At 51.3% G+C, this 22,318-nt stretch overlaps 1 protein-coding gene across 1 annotated transcript; it reads right to left on the minus strand.

Annotated features, from left to right (window-relative positions):
• Nucleotides 1–3,120: 3,120 nt before the first annotated feature.
• ITGAX (integrin subunit alpha X) lies at nucleotides 3,121–22,088 on the minus strand. The gene is made up of 30 exons (XM_068968130.1): nucleotides 22,052–22,088; nucleotides 21,364–21,466; nucleotides 20,489–20,592; nucleotides 20,132–20,202; nucleotides 19,865–19,979; nucleotides 17,739–17,869; nucleotides 17,466–17,611; nucleotides 17,085–17,235; nucleotides 16,629–16,779; nucleotides 16,110–16,183; nucleotides 15,818–15,947; nucleotides 15,551–15,693; nucleotides 15,252–15,392; nucleotides 14,951–15,160; nucleotides 12,602–12,732; nucleotides 12,323–12,480; nucleotides 12,025–12,179; nucleotides 11,175–11,306; nucleotides 11,012–11,085; nucleotides 10,653–10,794; nucleotides 7,547–7,663; nucleotides 7,378–7,457; nucleotides 7,204–7,287; nucleotides 5,811–5,889; nucleotides 5,594–5,701; nucleotides 5,160–5,243; nucleotides 4,832–4,945; nucleotides 4,580–4,681; nucleotides 4,196–4,306; nucleotides 3,121–3,440 (listed from the first exon to the last, which is right to left on the minus strand). The coding sequence occupies exons 1-30, from the start codon at nucleotides 22,086–22,088 to the stop codon at nucleotides 3,342–3,344; spliced, it is 3,477 nt and encodes a 1,158-aa protein (XP_068824231.1). The 3' UTR covers nucleotides 3,121–3,341.
• Between the last annotated feature and the right edge of the window lie 230 nt (nucleotides 22,089–22,318).

A 22,318-nucleotide genomic window follows, 5' to 3' on the forward strand; every position in this document is an offset into this window, starting at 1 on the left:
CAAAAATCCTAGGGGTACTCCCTCTTGCTGTCTCTGTGACTGTCCCCACCTCATACCTTCCAGAGTCACAGAGGCATCTACCTCCCAGGAAGCCCTGCTTGGGGGATGCCCAGAGCTTTAATCTGCTTCACTAGTGTCTTGCCTTCTCAAAGGCGGCTCATCCCTCTGATCCCCAGTCCCATACGTGCCCTTACTTTCAGTTCAGTTGCTCAGTTGTGTCCGAATCTTTGCGACCCTGTGAACTGCAGCACGCCAGGCTTCCCTGTCCATCACCAACTCCTGGAGCTTGCTCAAATTCATGTCCTTTGAGTCAGTGATGCCATCCAACCATCTCGTCCTCTATTGTCCCCTTCTCCTCCTGCCTTCAATCCTTCCTTTACCAGGCAGTATAAGAGATGGAAGCACTGTGCCAGGTGGGGAATATAAGTCCTCCAAAACTCAAACCCCCACAAAATCTTGCACCTCCTTTGTATTCTTAGGGGTTGGAAAGGGTTGCTCCCCATCAATCACAGCTTCTGGGACAGTATGCACCTTACCTGACCGAAGTGAAAGTGAAAGTAACTCATTTGTGTCCTACTCTTTGCCACCCCATGGACTTTATAGTCCATGGCCCTGGAATTCTCCAGGCCAGAATGCTGAAGGCTTTCCCTCCTCCAGAGGATCTTCCCAACCCAAGGATCGAACCTAGGTCTCCCGTACTGCAGGGGTATTCTTTACCAGCTGAGCCACAAGAGAAGCTTACCTGACTAAAGGACTCCCCAGAACTACATGTTGATGCCTGGGCTTGACTTTTCTGTGGGTTCACCACCTATCGTCTTTCTCAAACATGTTCCAGCAGAATCTGCAGAGTGTCCTGAGCAGAGACAAGTCTTCCTCTGTTAATACTCTATCCTCGGTACTTCCCTGTTGGTCCAGTGGATAAGAATCTGCCTGCCAGTGCAGGGGACATGGGTTTGATCCCTAGTCTGGGAAGATCCCACATGCCTTGAGGCAACTAAGCCCATGCACCACAACTACTGAGCCCTCAAGCTGCAACGAGAGAAAGCTGTATGCAGCAATGAAGACCTAGCACAATCAAAAATTTTAAAAATAAGCAATAAAAAGATAGTCTATCATCAATGTAATGAGCCCATTTTACTAATGTAGGGAAGGAGAACAGGAACAGACCTTGGGCTACCAAAGACATACAGTGAGGCTGTGCAGGCAGCGCACTGTGGCCCCTCCCATGTGAAATCAAATTGATTTTGAGACTCAGTGGCCAGGGGTCTACTGGACCTCTTATGTGAAGTCCTTTTATCAGTATGTGCCTTTATGCACTTTGTGGGCTCCTGTTACTTGCAGCCAAAAGCAACTTTCTGATACAGACGTTAACCTCACAGGTTGGTTTTATAAGCTTCTTGGAAATTACGTTACTTGCACATGCTTTTGCTACATCAGCAACTTTGATTTATGCATCTGGGGTTTTTCTGTCTTCTGTATCTTCAGATGAAATTAATTGATCTTAGATGCGGCTTATGTTGCAGTCATTCTAAGAAATCTCTGTGGCTTTATGTGAGAGGCCATTATACTTTGTTTGAAAATGACACAACAGCTTTGATAAAATTATGGTACTACTATGGTGGATGACTGTCCAGCAGTCAAGACTTGGAGCTTCCAATTCAAGGGGTGCAGGTTCGATCCCTGGTCAGGGAACTAAGATCCTACGTGCCATTCAGGCAAAAAATAAAATTAGTAAATAAATAAAACTAATTCTTGGTTGCTTAAAAAATCCTTTAAAAATTATGGTATGACTGGACAAAGTTTCATAATGGACAACAACCTAGGAGCAAATAGATACCTGATCCAATAAAATCCAATTTTCAGATGTTATATTTCCTAGACACAATTTAATTTCTCAACTCACAATCACTCAACCCAGCATTCATACATGTCTATAGTAATGTGAAGTGCAATCTCGCTCAGTATTGATTTTGATGACATTGTTCTAGTTGCACCAATTCTTTTTTATTTTTTAATCACAATATTTATCCCTTGATGAATAATTTTTGAGCCATTGATCCATTTTTGTGATTTTGGGATATAACACAACACAATGGAAACCATGAAAATTGCACATATAATGAAGGGAAACAATCACACACACAGGAAAATTAAAGGAAAATAGCACCATTGCCTGAATGTTAAACTACCATCCTTGGAGCCCAGTGACAAGCTTTAGGAGCACAATTTTAAGGATATGGCAGGATTTCTGTGAAAGTCACTGGGATCAAATGTGTGAGATGCACGGGTTTAAAATTGTTTCTTGTCTTTTTTTTCCCCCCTCTAAAATAGCATTTAGGAAACCTTTGGAGGTTTGTGGAGCACATTTTGAAAAACAGCACTCTACAACCCAGTTCTCATAAGGTCTAAATTGGAGCCCAGCTTAATGAATTTCATCATAACTGGTCGTTCTGGAGATCCCCAAACTTCCAAATTCAAAAGGGTTTGGGACCCTATGGTGGATGGGGTGATAATCCGGGGTGGAGGTGAAGGAACGGCTTCCCCTCAAATCACATGGTCAACTGCCCCCCCCTTCTGTTTTTCTAATTGAAACATCCACGTGGCCCGAGCACCTTATTGGAGGCAGCAGTAGGATCTGTCCAGGGAATGGCCTGCTGTGTGTTGACCCCCAGCTCGGCACCAGGCACCACATTGACCGTTATGCTGAGATAGGTGGCATTATAATAAGAGTCACCTTATTTGGGGGCACAGGTGCCTGAGAGAGGACTTCAAAGTGCTCTCCAGTCACCAACGATATGCAAACGATGTCATCTTCAGGACATCCCAGGGTTTGTAAGAAGCATCTGTGTATTGCTTCACAAGCTGGGGAGTTCCGAAGTTACACTGTGAGTAAGGGGGAACCACCGAGGATGGATGAGGATGTGTGCCAGGTTTAGTACTGTATTTTAGGAAGATCGTCGGTGGTTAGTGGAGGAACAGAGACTGGAGCCTGAGGCTTTTGTCCATGGATTTCTAGGTAGAAATTCCAAGTCAAGTCCTCAGGTTGCACAGCAGGGATCCTGTCCTGGGATTTCCAGTTGGAGCCTTGACAAGACCAATGCCTCCTCCCAGGCAAGGTGATTTGTGCAAACACACTGCATCCTCCCAAGGACAGAAAGCAGTTGATCCCAGCTCCCCTCGCTTGCAATGCTTCTTCCCCATCAGGCCTGACTGGGGTGACAGTAACAAGTCTAGGACATCTCTTAGGGGAGAGCAGGTTCAAAGGAGAACAGGAGGTGGTTTCTTATCGGGCAAAAGTGAGAAGGCCAGGGAACCTCTCTAAGACAATGGGAGGCAGTATCTTATTGGGCAACTTGGGGGTCTCCTGTCTCATCTTCTGGGACAGTCTGTTTGTTTGCTCCTTCCATCATTTCCCTGTACTGACGTTTGAAGAAACCAACCTGTTAGGGAGGAAGGAGAAAAAATATCAGGAAGTCCAGTGGACGAGAAGAAAAGAGATGATGGAGGGGATCAGTGATCACCATCTCTGGAACCCTATGTCCCAGCACTGTACTAGGAACTTTCAATAAACAGTATCATTTAGACTCTGCCATAGTTCTGTGAGCTGGGTAGAACCACCTTCAAAATGAGAAACCAAGACCCATCATGAACCAAACATGCCGATGGCCAAGGAAAGAATCAGTGGTGGCATCAACATTAAATCCAGGGCTTTCACGTTCTAATTTGCCTTCCAGGGAAACATGTAAAGAGGTGAAGAAGAGCGGAAAAGAAATGGAGACAGATTAGAGGAGGCTTGAGAATCAGACAGAAAGACACGGAGTCCACTGGGGACAGGTGATGTCACCAGCGGCTTCCCTGGTGGCTCAGCAGTAAAGAATCCACCAGCAATGCAGGAGATATGGGTTCGATCCCTGGGTTGGGAGGATCCCCTGGGAGAAAAATTTGGCAACCCATCCCAGTATTCTTGCCTGGAAAATCCCGTGGACAGAGGAACCTGGTGAGCTGCAGTCCATGGGGTCGCAAAAGAGTCAAACACGACTTAGCAACTAAACAACAACAGATGTCACGGGGGGAAGGGATCTCTTTAGGAAGAATTGGGGGTCACAGGATTGACTCCACGGTGAGCTCTTTCTTACACTGTAGAAAGAGTGGGATCAAATGCTGGCGGTCTCAGGAGTAGGATAAAGACACTCACCTTGTACAGTAGGGCTGTGATGAGGGCCAGGAGCAGCAGTCCTCCCACAGAGCTGCCCACAACGAGGGGGATGGGGTTGTAGACCTCATACTTCTCCAGCACCAGTTCCGTCTGGAGTGGAGATGACCCCATCAGAAAGGCTCAGGACTCCTGAGGTCCCAGACTCCTCCCAGGTCCTCTTGAACTCCCTCCCCTCCTTCATCAGGCTCCGTTCCAAGGGGTGGGATACAGAAGGACTCATGGGCTTAGGAACAACCGTCCTGCCTGGGGCTCTCCATCCATCCTGCCTCTCTCCAGGCTTGCAAGCCCCCCCACTCAGCATCATGGATTTAGCATCAGGAACTGTTGGACCAGCCTGGCCACTCCCTGCCACATGGTCACTACCTGAGCTCTCAAAAATGTCTCCTGTCCTGGAAGCTGAGAATACACAAGTCTGTTGAAGGTGATTTCAGCCATGCTCACGACCAGCACCTTCTTCTGCTGTGTCTGCAAAAGAGAAGGGGAGAGCTGGGAACTAGCTGTAGTTGGATGGGCAGGAGGGCTCGGGGATAGAGAAACGCCCTGGCTTGAGGTAGGCACAGACACATCAGGCTCCACCTGAGTCTGGGAAGGGACTCTGCTCTTAGAATCACACACCTGGCTGACCCAGCGGAAGCTGAGGTTGCCCTTCAGGATGAAGTCAAGTTCCTCCTGGATGCCGAAGGAGGGGATGTCACAGCGGAACCTCAGGCAGTCAGCGATGGAGCAGTCCTGGAGACAGAGAAGTGGCGTCAGGCCAGGGAAAGATGGTTTGAAGGTAGAAGGCAGCGTTCAACTGTCTGATTTGAGAGGAGCTGCCACATTGGAGCTCAAGCAGGCTGTTCAGCAGACATCCATCTGATATAATATGTATTCCTGAATCAAATCCCTCTATGGAAGTGTGGAAGTGTGGCTTCCAGTGGGGGACCGCCCAGGGCCCTCTCACCAGGACAGGCTTCTTCTTAAAGTGGGTCAGGAAGTCAGACTCTGTGGGCACTGTTCTCTCTGAAGAGCACTGAATGGAGGGGTTCTAGGGAAAAGGCACAAGGAGAAAGCATGTGAGGGGTCATCAGGGACTCACGAAGACCGAGGAGTCCAGGCAGGGCCTCCCTGATGGCCCAGTGGTAAAGGGTCCGCCCGCCAATGAGGGAGATGCAGGTTCGATCCCTGCATCGGGAAAGATCCCCTGGAGGAGGAAATGGCAACCCACTCCAGGATTCTTGCCTGGAAAATCCCACGGACAGGGGAGCCCGGTGGGCTACAGTCTATGGGGTCGCAAAGAGTAGGACACAAGTGAGCCATTAAAGAACAACAACAAAGAAGCCACAGGGAGTCCAGGGAGAGGGCGTGAATGGAGCGCCCATAGAGCCTTCTGAGTACCTGGGGGTTGAGCACCTCTATGTCCTTCCACACGGCCACCTGGTTCAGCTCCATGGGCACTGAGATGGCGATGCTGACAGGCAGCTCCCTCTGCCCCAGGTTATTCACCTGCATGGAGGACAGTGAGGGCCAAGATCACGCTGAGCCCCCTGCCCTCCTGGATCTCTGGCTCCTGGGCCCCCCGCCCCAGGCCATGTTCCCAAGTCAGCACACGTGCCTGGTATCTGTGCTGGGCTTCCCTGCTGCCCTCCTCCCGTGAGGCCGAGAAGTTGAGGTACTTGGTGGATTGTTCGTGGCTGTGGGGAGAGGAGGCAGGGGCGGATGAGAAGTTCCGTTAGGGCCTCCTGAGGAGACTCGGGGTGGGAGTGTGACAGGACGGGTGGTCAGAGGGCCCCCGGGCTGGTCGGGAGTGACTTGGGGTAACGCGATGGTTCAGGGAGCCGGGCTGGGCTGCAGGCTGGGTGCAGGCTTCCTGCAGAGGCTGTCCAGAGAGGAGACCGCCAGGGCAGCCAGGCAGGGGGCTGGGGTCACAGGGACTGCTGAGAGCTCTGTCTGACCCGGGGGGAGGGGGCCAGGGCCTGCCCTCTCTGTGCCTGGGTCTTCCTTTCAGGCCTCTGTGGACTCGGAGGAGGCCAGATGGGCAGGTGGGACACGACGAAGGCGTAGGGAGATTCAGGCTGATGCTGCTGATGAACGTCTACCGGACCCACCCCTTCTGGCTCCCTGGGGCCTTCCCTGGTGCCCTTCTCTCAGTTTTTCTTTCTTTCTTCCTTCCTTCCTTTCTCCCTCCCTCCACCCCCACCCCCTCTTTCTTCCTTTCTGCTTGTGAGCTCTTAGTTCCTTGACCAGGGATCAAACCTGCAGCCTTGACAATGAAACCTCAGAGTCTTAGCCACAGGACCACCAGAGAATTCCCTCCTCAGCTTTTCTAGGCCTGGAGTTTGGAGGTGGTGGGGGTGAGCCCAACACGGACTGTCCACTGGGTATCAGTGTAACCACACCTCGAAGCTGCCCTTGGTCCCCAGCCTGGCCCCTCACCAGGGGGCTGCTCTCACTTCCCTGCCCCTCCCCTGCCCCACTCCACTCCTTACACACCTGCCCTTCACCTGCACCACAGAAATTCAAACCCCCACTCCTACTCTGAAGTGTCATCCTTCTCTAAGAAGGGCCCCTCCAAAACACCCCAGCTTGTCTTGGGGCCTCTATTAAATGTGGGCTATAATGATAATAACATCATAATTATTGTTATCAACAGCCACAAAAAGCACTCGATTGATTAGTAAGTGCTGCTAGTGGTGTCATCTACTTATTGAAAGGGTAGTGATAAAGTTTAAATTTGAGGGACTTCCCTGGTGGTCCAGTGGGTAAGAATCCACCTTCCAATGCAGGGGACACAGGGAACTAAGATCCCACATGCCATGGGGCCACTAAGCCCGTGAGCTGCACCTAGAGAGAGCCTGAACACTGCAATGAAGACCCAGCACGGTCAAAACAAAACAAAACAAACAAACAAACAAACTCAGCAGAGGTTCAGCTCCTACAGAAAGAGAGAATTCCCCACGCCCCACAGCGTGATGGGCAAGGACCCCTTGGAGGTCGTGGTGTGGCACCTGCTGATCACGGTGTAGACAGCATACTTCACGGGCAGCTCCAGCTGGAAGGCGGTCTTGCTTGTCTTGGGGCTGTTATTCTCACTGGAAAAAGAGGAGGATCCCAGCTGGCAAGTTCCCCAGGGGAGGAGACTGAAAGGGAGCGGGCGCTGCCCTGAGCCTGGCCCAGCTCACCTGCTCACATTGGCAGCAAGAAGCAGCTTGTCTCCCAGGGTGGCCGTGGGGGAGACGTGAAAGGTGACAGTGAAGGTGATCTGGGGAGGAGGCAGAAATGGGAGGAGGTCACCAAGGAGTGGGACTGCGTGGGGCCCGGGAAGGAACAGAGGGCAGAAGCGAGGCTGACCTGGGCGCCCTCACGGAAGATGAAGTGGTTGACGCTACAGCGGGTGCTTCGGGTGCCCTGGGTCCCGGCGGGGGCGCTGTCACAGGTCAGGCGCAGGGATCGCGACTGCAGATGGTTCTGGGGAAGCACGGATGAACCAAGGCAGCTGAGAACTTGTTAGTGTCCCGACAAAACTCTATACAGAAGTGACAGTTACCTGCAATTTACCTTAAGGTTATGTTTTGTTTTAAATTTTTGGGCTTCCCTGGTGGTCCAATGGTTGAGAATCTGCCTTGCAATGCAGGGGACATGGGTTTGATCCCTGGTCCTGGAAGATTCCATATGCCTCGGGGCAACTAAGCCCATGTAATACTGAGTCTGTGCTCCGGAGCCCAGGAGCCACAACTTCTGGGCCCTGGCGCCCTAGATCCCATGCTCCACAACAAGAAAAGCCACTGCAACGAGAAGCCCAAGCACCTCAACCAGAGAGTAGCCCCCGATCACCATAACAAGAGAAAAGCCCTCCCACAGCAATGAAGCCCCAGCACAGCCAAACATAAAGAAATCGGTGTGACTTAAAATATTTTTTTTAATCCTTAAACACTATCTGGTCAAACTTCATCCTAAGGTAGAAATCCCAGATTTATTGTTAATAGCATTTCCCCCTTTTTAAATTCACAGTTCTTTTTAAAAGATTTGTATTATGAAAATTTCAAATCTCCTCAAAAGTGGAAAGACAAAAATCCACCCCATATCCCCATCACTCAGATTAAATTACCAACATTTTTCTACTCTGTTTTGTTCACCTGTTTTCCACTTTTTCTCCCCTGAATTATTTAAAGCACATTCCTAAGATCACAGGGCTTCCCTGGTGGCTCAGAGGGTAAAGCGTCTGCCTGCAATGCAGGAGACCTGGGTTTAATCCCTGGGTCAGGAAGATCCCCTGGAGAAGGAAATGGCAACCCACTCCAGTACTCTTGCCTGGAAAATCCCATGGACAGAGAAGCCTAGTGGACTACAGTCCATGGGATCGCAAAGAGTCGGACACGACTGAGCGACTTCATTTTCTTTCTTTCACTTTCCTAATATCACATACTTTTGATCTGGAAAGACTTCACTGTATACCACCAACAGATAAGGGTGTTTTTTAACATAAGCACAAGACTCAACAAAATTAACAAAAACTCCTTAAGATCAGCTGATATCCAAGTCATGTTCTAAATTGTATCCAAAAATGTGAATGTTATAGCTCATTTTTAGAAGCAGTATCTGGTACTTCCCTGGTGGTCCAGTGATTGTGACTCTACACTCCCAACGCAGAGGGCCTGGATTCAATCTCTGGTCAGGGAAGTAGAGCCCATATGCCACTACTGAGAGTTCCCACGCGTCAACTAAGAGATCCCACATGCCACAAATGAGACCCAGCGTAGCCAAGTAAATAAATATTTTCAAAAAGCCAATAAAAGCCGGATCCAAAGAAGGTCCACACGTGGCATCCAGTTGGTATGTCTAGAAGTACCTCCAGTGACAGGGTGTTCACCCTCACAAGGCAGCCGGAGTTTGTCATTCCTAGACAAACTCCTAGACAAACATTCCTAGAAATACATTCATCATGTATTTCTTCATGCATTGATCAAAGTAAGCTTCCATTGGGAAGACTGGCTTAAGAGACACATGGGAGAACAACCAAGCATAAAATGTGGATCTAGTTTAAATGCTGGTTCAAATAAACCACTTAAAAGGATATATGTGAGACAATTAAGGAAATTTGATTATGGTCTAAATACCAAGAAATTATTTATTTCATTGGGTGTGATCAGGGCTATGGGGTCATGTAAGACAGTTCTACTGTCCAGAACAGTGAAACAGAAAGGTGTATGATGACAGGGTGTCTGGGATTCGTTTTAAAATATTTAAACCAAGAGAGGGTAAAAACAGGTGAAACAATGTAGCAAAATGCTGATGATCATTGAATCTGGGCAATAATTTAGGAGGAGGTTTGTTGAACCACTCTCTTCTTTTGTAAATGTTTAACACAATTTTTCATAATAAAACATTTGTTAAAAATCTCTCTTTGACTCCCTGTGGCCCTGGTTCTGTCTTCTAGAACAGGGATTACCATATGGCAGCCCAGCACCAATTTGTATAAACAAAGTTTTATTGGAGCACAGCCATGCTCATTTATATACATATTGTCAATGGCTGCTTTCACTTTAGATCAGCAAGAATGAAGACATTGTGTGGCCCACAAGACTGAAATATCTACTCTCTAGTCCTTTATGGATTGGAGAAGGCAATGGCACCCCACTCCAGTACTCTTGCGTGGAAAATCCCATGGACGGAGGAGCCTGGTGGGCTGCAGTCCATGGGGTCGCTAAGAGTCGGACATGGCTGAGCGACTTCACTTTCACTTTTCACTTTCATGCATTGGAGAATGAAATGGCAACCCACTCCAGTATTCTTGCCTGGAGAATCCCAGGGACGGGGGAGCCTGGTGGGTTGCCGTCTCTGGGGTCGTACAGAGTCGGACACCACTGAAGCGACTTAGCAGCCCTTTATGGATAAAGTGTGCCAAGCTCTCATCTACAGTAACCAATAAATCCAACTCACTCTTCCACAGGACGGTATTTTATTTAATTTTTTCTTTTCTATTTTATTTTCTGAGCCACAAGGCTTTTGGAATCTTAGTTTTCCTCGACCAGGGATTGAACTTGGGCCATGGCAGTGAAAATCCTGCATTGTAACCACTGAACCACCAGGGAATTCCCCAGAACAGTGTTTTAAAATATTTGAAGGCTGAGATATGTTCTCCTTTAAAAGAGAAATAGTTATACCATGCAGAATACAAAAAAATAGAAGGCAGGGTCCCTGCGGTTCTCACATTAGCATCCTCCTGGGAACTGATTCCTGACTGTCATTCTTAAAATGCCAAGCTCAGAGCTGAACACAGAATGAGTTGAGGCATGCCACAGCAAACACAACCACATCCATCTAACCATGATCAGTCCAGCCCTCTTGGCTTTCAAGAATGCTAAACAGATGAAGACCTGCCTGAGCACTGAACCCAACACAGGAGTTTCTGCTGGCCCCTTGCCATCAGCCTTTCCTTCCCCAGAGGGGACAGTACCTGGCCCCCGGTCACACGTCGGTAAGACAACCCTGGAGGGTAGAAGAAGGTGACTGCGGTTCCATAGGAGTCCTCGCCATCATTCCACACTCTCACTTTCAAGTTCAGCTCCAGGTTACTCCCCACCATCAGGGTCTTCAAGCTAGCATTGGGGCAGAGGCGAGAAGGTGATTCTGTGACTGAGGCTGAAAATGGAGTGGGGGTGAAATGCAGAGCGGGGAAGTGGGGCGAGAGACAGGGACAGTGTGTCTGGGTCCAGAGCCCTGGGTAGAGACATTAGGAAGAGCCAGGGACAGCAGCCCTGGGTTCCAGGAGGGGGCCTGGGGAACCAGGGTGGGTCTAAGGGGCTGGACACTCACTCTGAGACCCCAAAGGAGATGCTGAGGTCGTCCTGGCAGACGTGATCCGCGCCACAGTTCTTCTCAAAGGGGAGCTGAGAGGGAAGGCAAAGCAGGGTTTTCCCTCAAGATCTAGAGTCCACCCCCTCCAACCCCTCTGGAAAAGGCCAACCCCAGGACTCACAGAGGTTGTGAAGTATCTCTGGGCGTCCACTGCCAGCATAGGCTGGAGGTTTCTTAGGCTCGAGATGGGCTTGCCCACGAGGGAGAAGTTGAGACGCAAGATGATGGGGGTCACCGAGTCCTCCACACAGTCCTGGGGGATGGATACAGGAGGAAGCAAGAAACGCACCCTCGCAGCCACCAGCTGGGTCCTGTCTCCTCATTCGTAAAATGCAGTAACAATGGTACCAACCCACAGCCCCTCGTAAATGCTCATCGCCAGGATCTGCACGTGGAACTGCTGCTGTGATTGTCCTTTATGTTGAGTATCCTTCCCCCAGCCTCCCACGGGCTCCCTCACTCTACTCAGGGTCTCCCCAGACTGTTCTCCATAGCCCCCTGAAACCCTCTCTGTTCTCTCTCCAGCTTTATCTCTCTTTCATCACTATTATCTATTATGTAGGAATATTATCAACATCTATTATCTAGGAATTTGATTTGCTTCTGATCTTCCCCCATAGCTCCCCGTGGCCACGATCATTTTGTCCTCTGCTGGCTCCCTGGTGTCGAGGACAGGACCTGCCTCAGAGCAGTGGCTGGATAAAAGAATCCCAGCCCAATGCCCCATGGCTCTCCGAAGCAGCCTCAGGCTTCTACCTGAAATCCAGCCCTGTAGCCTCCTGCTGATGCAGCCAACCTCATCCATCCTTCACTCCCTCAGTTATTCAGCTAACCTGTGTTAAGCCCCTTCTGCTTTCCACTTGCCGTTTGGGGGCAGAGCCAAGGCGAGGACCAGAACACATCCCTGCATCCCTGCCCAGCCACCACCCCCCACCAGCCTCAGAGTCGCCTCCCTCCCCAGGACCCCTCACCGGAAGGAGCAACCTCACAGCCTCGCAGTGCTGCTTCAGCCCCAGCTCTCGAACACGGGTCAGATTCCGAGTCCCCGTCTCTTGGAAGACGGCACGAGGACTCAGGCGGCCAGGGTCAAGGGTTAGGTCAAAGGTCACAATGCTTTGGAGGTTAACTGTAGGGGAAACTGGGGGATGGAAAAGGCTGAGAGAGAAAGAGGAACTCCCCAAGTGGGCAAGGGGCAAGGGAGGAGACAGGAGCCCTAGGCCTGGGGACTCCCAGGGGCAGGTCATCTTGGATCGGGGGCAAACGACTCACCCAGCTGGTTCTTGGGACTTTGGGAAACACGCAGGCAGACAGTGGCCTTGCCCAGATCATGGGGAAAGGTCGCCAGCGGCTCACACTCATACACAGACCTGGCGATCTCCGCGGGCGTGATGTGAATATTCGCCCACATCCTGAGCACAGGTCTGGTCCTGTGGGCAGAACACTGAGCTGAGGACAAGCCTCTGGTTCCGGGACGACAACCAGGGAGGGTGGTTAGAGAGGATGGTGTCCTCGCAGACCTGGGACCATCCAGCAGGTATGTGTTCTCACCTGAGCAGCAATGCGTGCCCCTGGGCCCCCACGGCCAAGTCTGCCAGTCCATCCTGGGTGAGGTCCTGACCCCCGCTCAGCGACTGCCCGAAATACTGGAGGCTGGGGGAGAGCTGGGCGCCTGTGACCCGCTGGCCGGAGAGGAAGCGGCAAATCAGGTTGTTATCGTTTAGTCACTCGGTCGTGTCTGACCCTTTTGCGACCCCATGGGCTATAGCCCACCAGGCTCCTCTGTCCATGGGATTTCCCAGGCAAGAGGAGTGGAACGGGTTGCCATTTCCTTCTCCAGGGGATCTTCCTGACCCGGGGATCCAGCTCGCCTCTCCTGAATTAGCAGGTGAGTTCTTCACCACTGAGCCACCAGGGAAACCCAAGTCGGGTTGAGGGAGAGAAAAGCTGAACAGAAGCAATAAGAGGAACAGGGAAGAGGGGATGAGGGAGCCAGAATGAAGGAGTGAGCCGTAAAAAAAGAAGTACCTAAAAAGAGGGAGTGGGGGTAGGGAAATAGTGAGTAGAGACAAAAGATTTCTAGGACATAAATGAAGAAGGGAGCTGGAAAGGCTGGCCTGGCGACCTGACTTTCAGTCATTCACCTGGCTAGTTCATCTCGGGTTCCTATTCTGGCTCCTTCACTTATGAGCCATGAGATCTTAAGCCAGGAGTCAGTCTTTCTGTACCTCAGTTTCCTCATCCCTCATCTAGGATGATAACACCTCAGAGCACCAAATGAACTAATTTATGGAGTTCTTAGAGCAGCACCTGGTGTATGATCACTACTCAGTAACTTTATCATGGTGAGCATCAGGGCTAGAAGGGCCCCTTAGCAGTCACCCCCATGTCCCTCATTCTCCTCTACCCCTTGCCCCTGACAACCAATAATCCACTTTTTGACTCTGTGGATTTACCTGTTCTGGGCATTTCATGTAAACAGTATGACACAATATGTGGTCCTTTGATGGATCTAGCTTCTTTGACTAAGCATAATGTTTTCAGGGTTCGTCCATGTGGTAGCATGTTATAGCATGTTGTGTTGACACATGTAACATGCGTCAGTGTTTCATTCTTTTCATGGCTGAATAATATGCCACTGTGTGGGTATACCACATTTTCTTTATCTGTTCATCACTGGATGGGCATTTCGATTATTTCCCCCTTTTGGTTGTTACATATAACACTAATACAAACAAGCATGTGTAATTTTTTTGTGTATGGACCTGTTTTTAATTCTCTTGGGTGGAACTTCCGGGTCACCCAGTAATTCTAGTTTAACCTTCTGAAGAGCTGTTTTCCAAAGTAGCTGCATCATTCTACAGTCCCACTTATAGTGGTTGAGTATGCCACATACTTTCACATCCTTATCAACACTTGTTATCATCTGTCTTTCTGATTCCAGCCATCCTAGTAGGTGTGAAGTGATGTCTCATTGTGGTTTTTACTTTCTGATGACTGATAACTAGTGATGCTAAACATCTTCTTATGTGCAAATTGATCCTTTGTATATCACCTTTGAAGAAAAGTCTTTTCAGATCTTTTGCTTATTTTTTTAATTGAGACTTCCTTAACTTTTGCCCTCCTTTCTCAGCCTCCCCCATCCAGTGAAGGGCTCCTGCCTACGGGTATCTGGCAGGATTACTGATGGCAGGAGACAATAACGTCATGACATCCAGGGAGACGAGGGGGTAGGTGGACAGGCAGGCTGAGGTTCCCAGAACTAAACCGATTGGCAAAGCGAGCCAGATAGAGGTGGAGCACGTGGTCAGAGACAAGAGGTTGGAACCTCCCTCACCACGATTCTTGATCCACTATAAACCTTGGACAGGTCAAGGCACTTCTCTTCTCCATGCCCCAGATTTCATCTTTAAAATGTCTTTGCTAATGCCTGGTGTATGTACAGGGTAAAACTGCTAGGGGATTAGAAGACTTGGAGGGAGAAAGTATCAAGTCACCATACCAAGTAATGTTAGTCGCTCAGTCATGTACAACTCTTTGTGACCCAGTGGACTGTAGCCCACCAGGCTCCTCTGTCCATGGGATTCTCCAGGCAAGAATACTGGAGTGGGTTGCCTTTCCCTTCTCCAGGGGATCTTCCTGACCCAGGGATCAAACCCAGGTCTCTTGCATTGCAGGAAGATTCTTTACCATCTGAGCCACCAAGAATCCGTCTATACAAATTAAAGAATAACCAATGTTTCCATTCTGAAGCTCCACAGATTTTGCTTGATTGCCTACTAGGTACCCAGTTCTAGGCAAAAGAGGTAAGATGAGGGAAAGAAGAATTTTCCAGGTGGCAGTGTCGAAGACAGAAAGGTGCCAGGTTTTGTGGCAAAAGGGACTGTGACCAAGCCTCACCTGGCTGTGGGAGGGGCTGATGCCCAGTTCTGAGGTTCCGTGGAACAGGTAGACAGCACCCCGGTTCTCCTGCTCTCCCGGGGCCCCAATGGCCACATCCGCCAGCCTGTCTCCATTCACATCCCCCAGCACGGTCAGGGCTGCCCCAAAGCGGCCCCAGGGGTGGCCCGGCTCCCCTCGCAGGACAGCATCACACTTCCACTTAGTCCTCTGCAGAATGAGAATGGTGTCAGGTCCTACCCCAGGGACCCCTCCATCCCACAGCCAGACCCCACCCAGCGCAGGTCTCATCACTACTCACCCCCTGGGGAAAGGGGCACACGGACACCTGGCCCCCATGGGTCTGCTCGTAGAAATGAGGGGCCCCAATGAGGACCAGGTCAGAGCTACTATCTCCATTCACGTCCACAGAGCAGAGGGAGGCCCCGAAGTAGGAGCCGATCTGGAGGGCAGAGTCAGGAGTCACCCTGTTTGCCCGCTGCCAGGGGCATACCCTGGGCCAAGTCCCGCCTCTCCCCAGACACCAACACCTCCCCCAGAGGCCCTGCACCCCCTTCCTCTCCTCCTTCTCTACCCCTGGAGACCCCCTGCACACTCAACCTGGGTCCCTGTGACTTCAGCCTTCGGCCTCCATTGCCCGGACACCTGGGTGAAGAGGACCACCTTCCCGGTGTGCTGATGGCGGGGGGCCCCCAGGATCAGGCTCTGGACCCCCTTCCAAAGGGCCAGCTCTGTGGAGTAACCTGAAGGGGCCAGGGTCAGCACCGAGGCTTCCCCACCCCTGTCCCCTCATCCCCCAGCCCCAGGCCCCTGTCCTTCCCAGGCAGCCCATCTCCTGCCCAGCCCCCAAACACAGCCTTGTCTCACCCAGGTAAGAGTCCCTCATGTCCACGTGCTCCTGGGACATGTTGATGAAGGTGGGGGTCTTATTTTGGGGGTACAGGAAAGCACCTCCAGACCAGCTGAAGCTCCCCACAGCCCCCAGAACTGGTCCATCCTGGGAGGAAAGGATTCCAGGGTGAGCAGGTGGGAAGAAGACAGCCTATTCTGAAGAAATGCCTGCCACTGACTCCGCCCACTCATCAGATATCCACTCTTGCCTTCCCTCCTCCATCTCTGCCTAACCCTACATCAACGGGCTGAAAGGGGCCCCACTCACAGGCATGAACACACCACTGAAGCCCTCCTGAGACATCTCCAGTTCGAAGGAACTACTGCTTATGGTCTGCGTACCTGAGGAAAGGTATGACACCTAGGTTCTATGGGGGAAAGACAAGCTTTGCCAGGTTTAAGGAGAATCTCAGCTTTAAGAGGATCTCATGTGTGTGCTATGTGCTAGATCGCTTCAGTCATGTCCGACGCTATGGGACCCCATGGACTGTAGCCTGCCAGGCTCCTCTGTGCATGGGATTCTCCAGATAAGAATAGTGGAGTGGGTTGCCATGCACTCCTCCAGGGGATCTTCTTGACCCAGGGATCAGACCCACGTCTTCTGTGGCTCCTGCACTGCAGGCGGATTCTTTCCACTGTGCCACTGAGGAAGCCCGAGAGGATCTCATGTTGGAGACTAAATACCCAAAGAGAGGAACTGGCCCATGACAAAGGAGTCCAGGCTCTAGAATAAAAAAGGATTTATAGGTGAGGGCTTCTGAAACGAGTAGTTCCATCTCTGACTTACCCTCAATGGCAAAGATCTTCTCTTTCAGTTGTTTCTGAATGTCTCGCAAAGCGTCAAAGTTCTCCACTTGAAATACATGCTCTTTAGAGGGTGTGGAGGCAATGTCGATTAATTCTTGCAAGGAATTTCTGTATCGAAATGCTGATCCCACCTGTCCCCAGCAAAGACCAACTCAGTGAAAATAATCCGAACTATAACATGCCTGCTGGATGCTGGGCTCCTCCAGTAACCCTGCAAGGTTAATATAATTACAGCCAGCGAACAGGCAAGAGAAATGAGGCTCAGACAGCATGGAGGCGTTTAAGGAAAAGGATGAAAGTCCCCCAGGCTGGGACAAAGCTTTCATCCTGAAGGCAAAAGAAAGCTAAGAGAGCTGGGGGCTTCTGTCCTAAAAGGGAAGGTGCCTTAAGAGGACTTGAAGGGACGAGGTAGAGTAAGGGAATCCCCCCATCCTACCCCAATTGCATATCGGATGATGCCGGCGGCCTCAGCCCGGGGAATGACCTCCTTGTAATCCACCTTTTCTGTTTTCTCCCCATCAGTGATGACGATGAGGATTTTGGAGGCGTCTTTTCGGGCCCCGTAAGCAGCACTGAGCAGTCGATCTCTGTCAGAGAAGATGAGGGTCCAGAGGCCAGTGAACAGAGCCGCTGCTTGGCCCTTGATGCCTTTGTGAGAACGAGGGGATGCTCTGTCCCACCCAGAGGCCCCTGGCTTGGTCGGGAGACCACGGACTGAATTTCAGTGCCCACCTCTCCCTTCCTCGCCGAGACAGATAGGGCCCTGAAGGAAGACTCAGATGCTTTAGGGGAGGACCAGGGAGGAGTCAGGACTCACGTGACGAATCGGATGGCTGAGGCCGTGAACGTCCACCCTTGCAGCTGCCAGACGGAATTCAGGAGGTTTAGTGGGTCTGAGCTGGTAGCGAAGTCTTTGAAAGTGAAGTGCTCCTGGAACCGGTTGGAGAACTGCACCAGGGAGAACTGGGAGAACCAAGCAGCGTTGGGGGTCAGGCCGAGGCAACGCCACCTCGAGGCTCCTCCCACAAGCCTCTCCCGGGGCGGGGCGGGGCGGGGCTACACCCCAGCCTTGCCGCCCTTGAGGGCACACCTGGGAGCTGGGACGCTGGAACTGGCTCATCACGGCCTTCACGAAGCTCAACATTTTGTTAAAATCGCTGGAGGAGATGCTGCCTGAGCCGTCGATCAGAAAGGCGATGTCCTGATCCTGTCTTGGGCACTCTGGTGGAGGAGATGACACCAGTCCCCAGAGGGACACTCACAAAGCCCGGGTCTCCTGGCCACAAGACGAGGAGTTTCCCTCCCAGGAGCTGCCCTGACTCCTGCCTAGAACAGGATCCCTCGGTCTCCCAAAGTCTCTAAAGAGGCCACATCTGTGATTCAGCTGCTCACACCTGGTTGATAAAAAAGTGACAATTCGTCCAGTCCAGATGGTGAGATGCTGGGGCCCCTCCTTCTACCTCGACTGTCCGTGCCCCGCCCCCTGGCCTTTCTCCACCTTCTCTCCCACCGTCCCCACTGTCCAGCAATAAAAGGACACTGCTCCAGCCCCTGGCTCGGGGTCAGCACCAAACTACTTCTGTTAAATATTTAAACAAAATCCATCCTCAGAAGAGACAGCTCGGGGACTTCCCTGAGGGACCAGTGGTTAAGAATCTGCCTGCCAATACAGGAGACACGGTTAGATCCCTGGTCCTGGAAGATCCCACATGCTGTGGGGCAACTAAGCCTGCACACCGCAGTTACTGAAACCGGTGCATCCTACAGCCCTTGATCCACAAGAGAAGCCACTGAAACTGAGAAGCCTATACACTATAACAGACGGTAGCACAACCCTCCGCCCCCCCGCCACGCCCCCGCCACGCCCCCGCCACGCCCCCACCCTCCCCGCCGCCGCCACGCCCCCGCCCGCCACAACTAGAGAAAGTTCTTGAGCAGACACAGGGCAGACAAAAATAACATAAATACTAAATCAATATTTTTTTAAAAAAAAGAAGAAGAAGGAGTCCCGCTTGACTTGGCTCTCTGATGGAGATTCCTGTCTAGCCCCTAGCTTCCCCCTTCTGCCCCTGAGGCTTCCCAGCAGAAAGAAGGGTGTCCTGGTGGAAGCCCAGGGGCCTAGGAGGTGCCGGGAGGGGCGCCCCAGTCAAGGTCCCGGATGTCAGTCTCCGCAAGGGCCTGAATGTGAATGTGGAACCAGGAAGGGGTCTTGGTCTGCCCCAGGTGGTGTCTGAGAAGCTTACTGTTTCACCTCCTCATCCCCCATCCCCACCAGCACAGGGGAAGCCGGGTCCTCAACCGGTACTCACACACACATGTATACATATACACATATATCACACACACACACATACACACACACAACACAAACATACATACAACATACACAAATACACACACACACTCATGCACACACATATCAACACACACAAACATACACAACATGCACAAACACATATACACACAAACACACATGCAAACATACACACAACATGCACAAATACATGTAAACATCACACATACATATACATACACACAGATGAATAAACATACACACAACACACACAAATACACATATACATTACACACATACACACACATACAAACACACACATATGCACAACATACACACAAACACACATAAATATATATATATATACACATCACTCTCATACACATACATATACATATACACACGTACACACACACACACACACACACACACACACACATACATGCACACTGCTCAGACTGCCTGTATCCTCATCTCCCTTTCCCAGCCTGCTGCACAAATCAATTGGTTATATACCACAGGGTACAATGGGTGAAAATAAATGTCCTTCACTCTCAAAATTGTAGCAGCTGGCATAAACTGAGCCCTCGCCGCTGAAGCACTGTGCTAAACCTTGGCCGAGGACCATCGATGTTATTCACAGTGTCTGGTGTGCTATTATTCCCATCAAACAGACAAGGGCATCGAAGCTCAGAGAGAGAAAGGCCCTAGAAAGCCCCTGCACTGGGATAGTGATGAGGCAGGTGTAAAAGCAGGTGGCGACCTCTCCAGGCATGTTTGGAATCACTGTGCCCTCCAGCGGAATTTTTTTTTCCGGATCCCACTGGTTTATCCACTCTGGTAAGAGCATTCCTGGCCCTACGGCAAGCCTCTGTCGGATGTGTGTAGGTTCCTCAAAGGACTCAGTGGCCCCAAACACTCACCCTGCAGGGCAGCCGGGATCCTCTTGACCTGCTGGAACGGGGAGGCCAGCAGGAAGCAGATCCCGGTCAAGTGCGTGTTCTCCCGGCATTCGTGGTGCACAGTGGGGCCACAGGCCTGGGGACAGAGGGGCTTGGTGGGAAGGGCTGTCCCTGCTACTGTCGCACCCTCCCGTCCCAGTACCTCCACCCTCCGTGAGACCCCCAGCACCAGAGCCCTAGATCCCCATGCATTCTCTCAGGATGCTCCCGTGACCCAGGGCAACTCACCAGCAGCTGAAAGGGGTCAGTGGTAGCTGCCAGGGACAGGCCCAGGGACATGTTCACAGCCTCTGGAGGCACTAGGACACAGGTGTATGCATGGTTACCTTCAGGTCAGAGGAGGCGGGGGCACCTCAACTCTGGGAGATGAGGAGGTCTGACAGGTGAAGGGAGCTTTCAGGTCTTGATGGAGCTATGGGGGCACAGGGGTGGGATGGGAGGGGAGACTGGGAGGGTCAGGAGGCCTGTCTGAGGCTCAGGGTCTGCAGACAGAGCTGAAGCCAGGGAGTGAGTCTCCTGTGTTCCCCACAGACCCTCAGAGCATGGGATCCTGAGCGTGGGTGCCAGCCATGGGCAGCCACTCACCCTTCAGGGGGATGGCCTCACACCGGCCCATGCTGTAGTCGCACCAGTAGAGGCCGCCTGTTTGGTTGGCAGCCTTTACCTCCTGGGGGGCTCCAACCACCAGCCTGGGGGGAGAAAAGAACACGGCAGCTAAGATCATGGATGCTGGAGCCAGACTGCCACTTGGCCAGTTTGCTTTCCCTCACTAAGCCTGTTTCCTCAGCTGTAAAGTGGAGATTCATAACAATCTAAATTCCACATGAGAGAGATTTTGGTTTCTTTCATTCTCTAGTGTATGTCTGGCTCCTGAGACATATAGTAATAGGTGCTCAGTAAACATTTGTTGAGTGATGGCTTCCTACATCATATGGTTGCTGTGAGGATGAAATCAGTGCCCGTCCAAAGCTGCCTGGCACTTAGTGATTGCTCAATTAAAAAATGAAGTTAGCTGTGGTCATTGACATGGCAAGGTAGCCCTTCTTCAGTCCAGTTCTTCATAGCCTTAGGGGAAATTGCCATGGTAGACAGAGGAGCGGAAAAGGCAATGGCACCCCACTCCAGTACTCTTGCCTGGAAAATCCCACGGATGGAGGAGCCTGGAAGGCTGCAGTCCATGGGGTCGCTAAGAGTCGGATACGACTGAGCGTCTTCACTTTCACTTTTCACTTTCATGCATTGGAGAAGGAAATGGCAACCCACTCCAGTGTTCTTGCCTGGAGAATCCCAGGGACGGGGGAGCCTGGTGGGCTGCTGTCTATGGGGTTGCACAGAGTCGGACACAACTGAAGCGACTTAGCAGACAGGAAAGTTTGTGAATAGAGGGAGGGATGTGGGGAGAAACCAGCCTTGTGCAGGGAAGGAGTTGATAAAAGCCAGAGGCACCACGCTGTCCTCACCATTGGGCATACTGGACCACACTGTGTCCAAACCCAGGGCTGTCCACACGGAAGGTTGTCGGTTGCTCCATGTCCAAGTTGAAGCAGAGAGAGGACACCGGGGCTGGGAAGGAAGGCGGGGAGATAAGCCTTGAGGAAGGGTCTCCCACCTTCTCCATCTTCCTGGCTCCCAGGCTACCTCCCCCCACTATCCCCTCCAGGCATAATGCCCCAGCATCTCCTGAGCTTCTGGACCCCCAGGCTCAGGCCTCTCTCAGCTCGGTTTGCCTCCTTCAGATGGTCCAGAGATAGCTGTTCCTCCACTAGTCTGCTACCAAGTTTCATTTCTCCATTGCACAGAGCAACGCCCAAATAGACCTCTTTCCCCATACCTCCCTCAGGGCTCCCTTGAAGGAGAATTCAGGAAAACTTGGGGCCGAACAGATGTGGCAGACAGAGTACACGATTGACTTCTTCTGCCTACTTCAGACACCTCTGCATTGTCCAGGCAACTGGCCTGTCTTCCAGCATTTTCTCTTGAACACCCCTAATATTGATTCAGTATCCTCTTGACCTCCACAAACCCCAGATCCTCAACCTGGTGTAACTCCAGATCCCTCCACTAAAGTCTGAGTTCGAAAAGTGCATTCTTGGCTCTCTCCCTAGCTCTACCCCCATCCTCTCCTCCCCATCATGACCCTTGGCTTACCCATCAACAGGAAGAGAAAAACCTGGGTCACCGTCATGATAAGAAGGTCAGACATAGGCATCAGAGCACTTGAGCCCCAAAGGGAAGAGCTGGACCAAAATGCCAAGGAAGCCAGTGAGCAGAGAGAGGCTCAGGAGGCCAGACGTAGGGAGGGAAGTCGTCAGCATGACTCAGAGGTTGGGGGTGGAGAATACAACTGAAATAAGCAGAGAAAGGTTCAGGCAGCCCACACACACTGTGTCCAGGAGTCTTTCTAAGCAGAGATGA

This window comes from Capricornis sumatraensis, chromosome 3 (assembly GCF_032405125.1).
Source record: "Capricornis sumatraensis isolate serow.1 chromosome 3, serow.2, whole genome shotgun sequence".
NCBI lineage: Eukaryota > Metazoa > Chordata > Mammalia > Artiodactyla > Bovidae > Capricornis > Capricornis sumatraensis.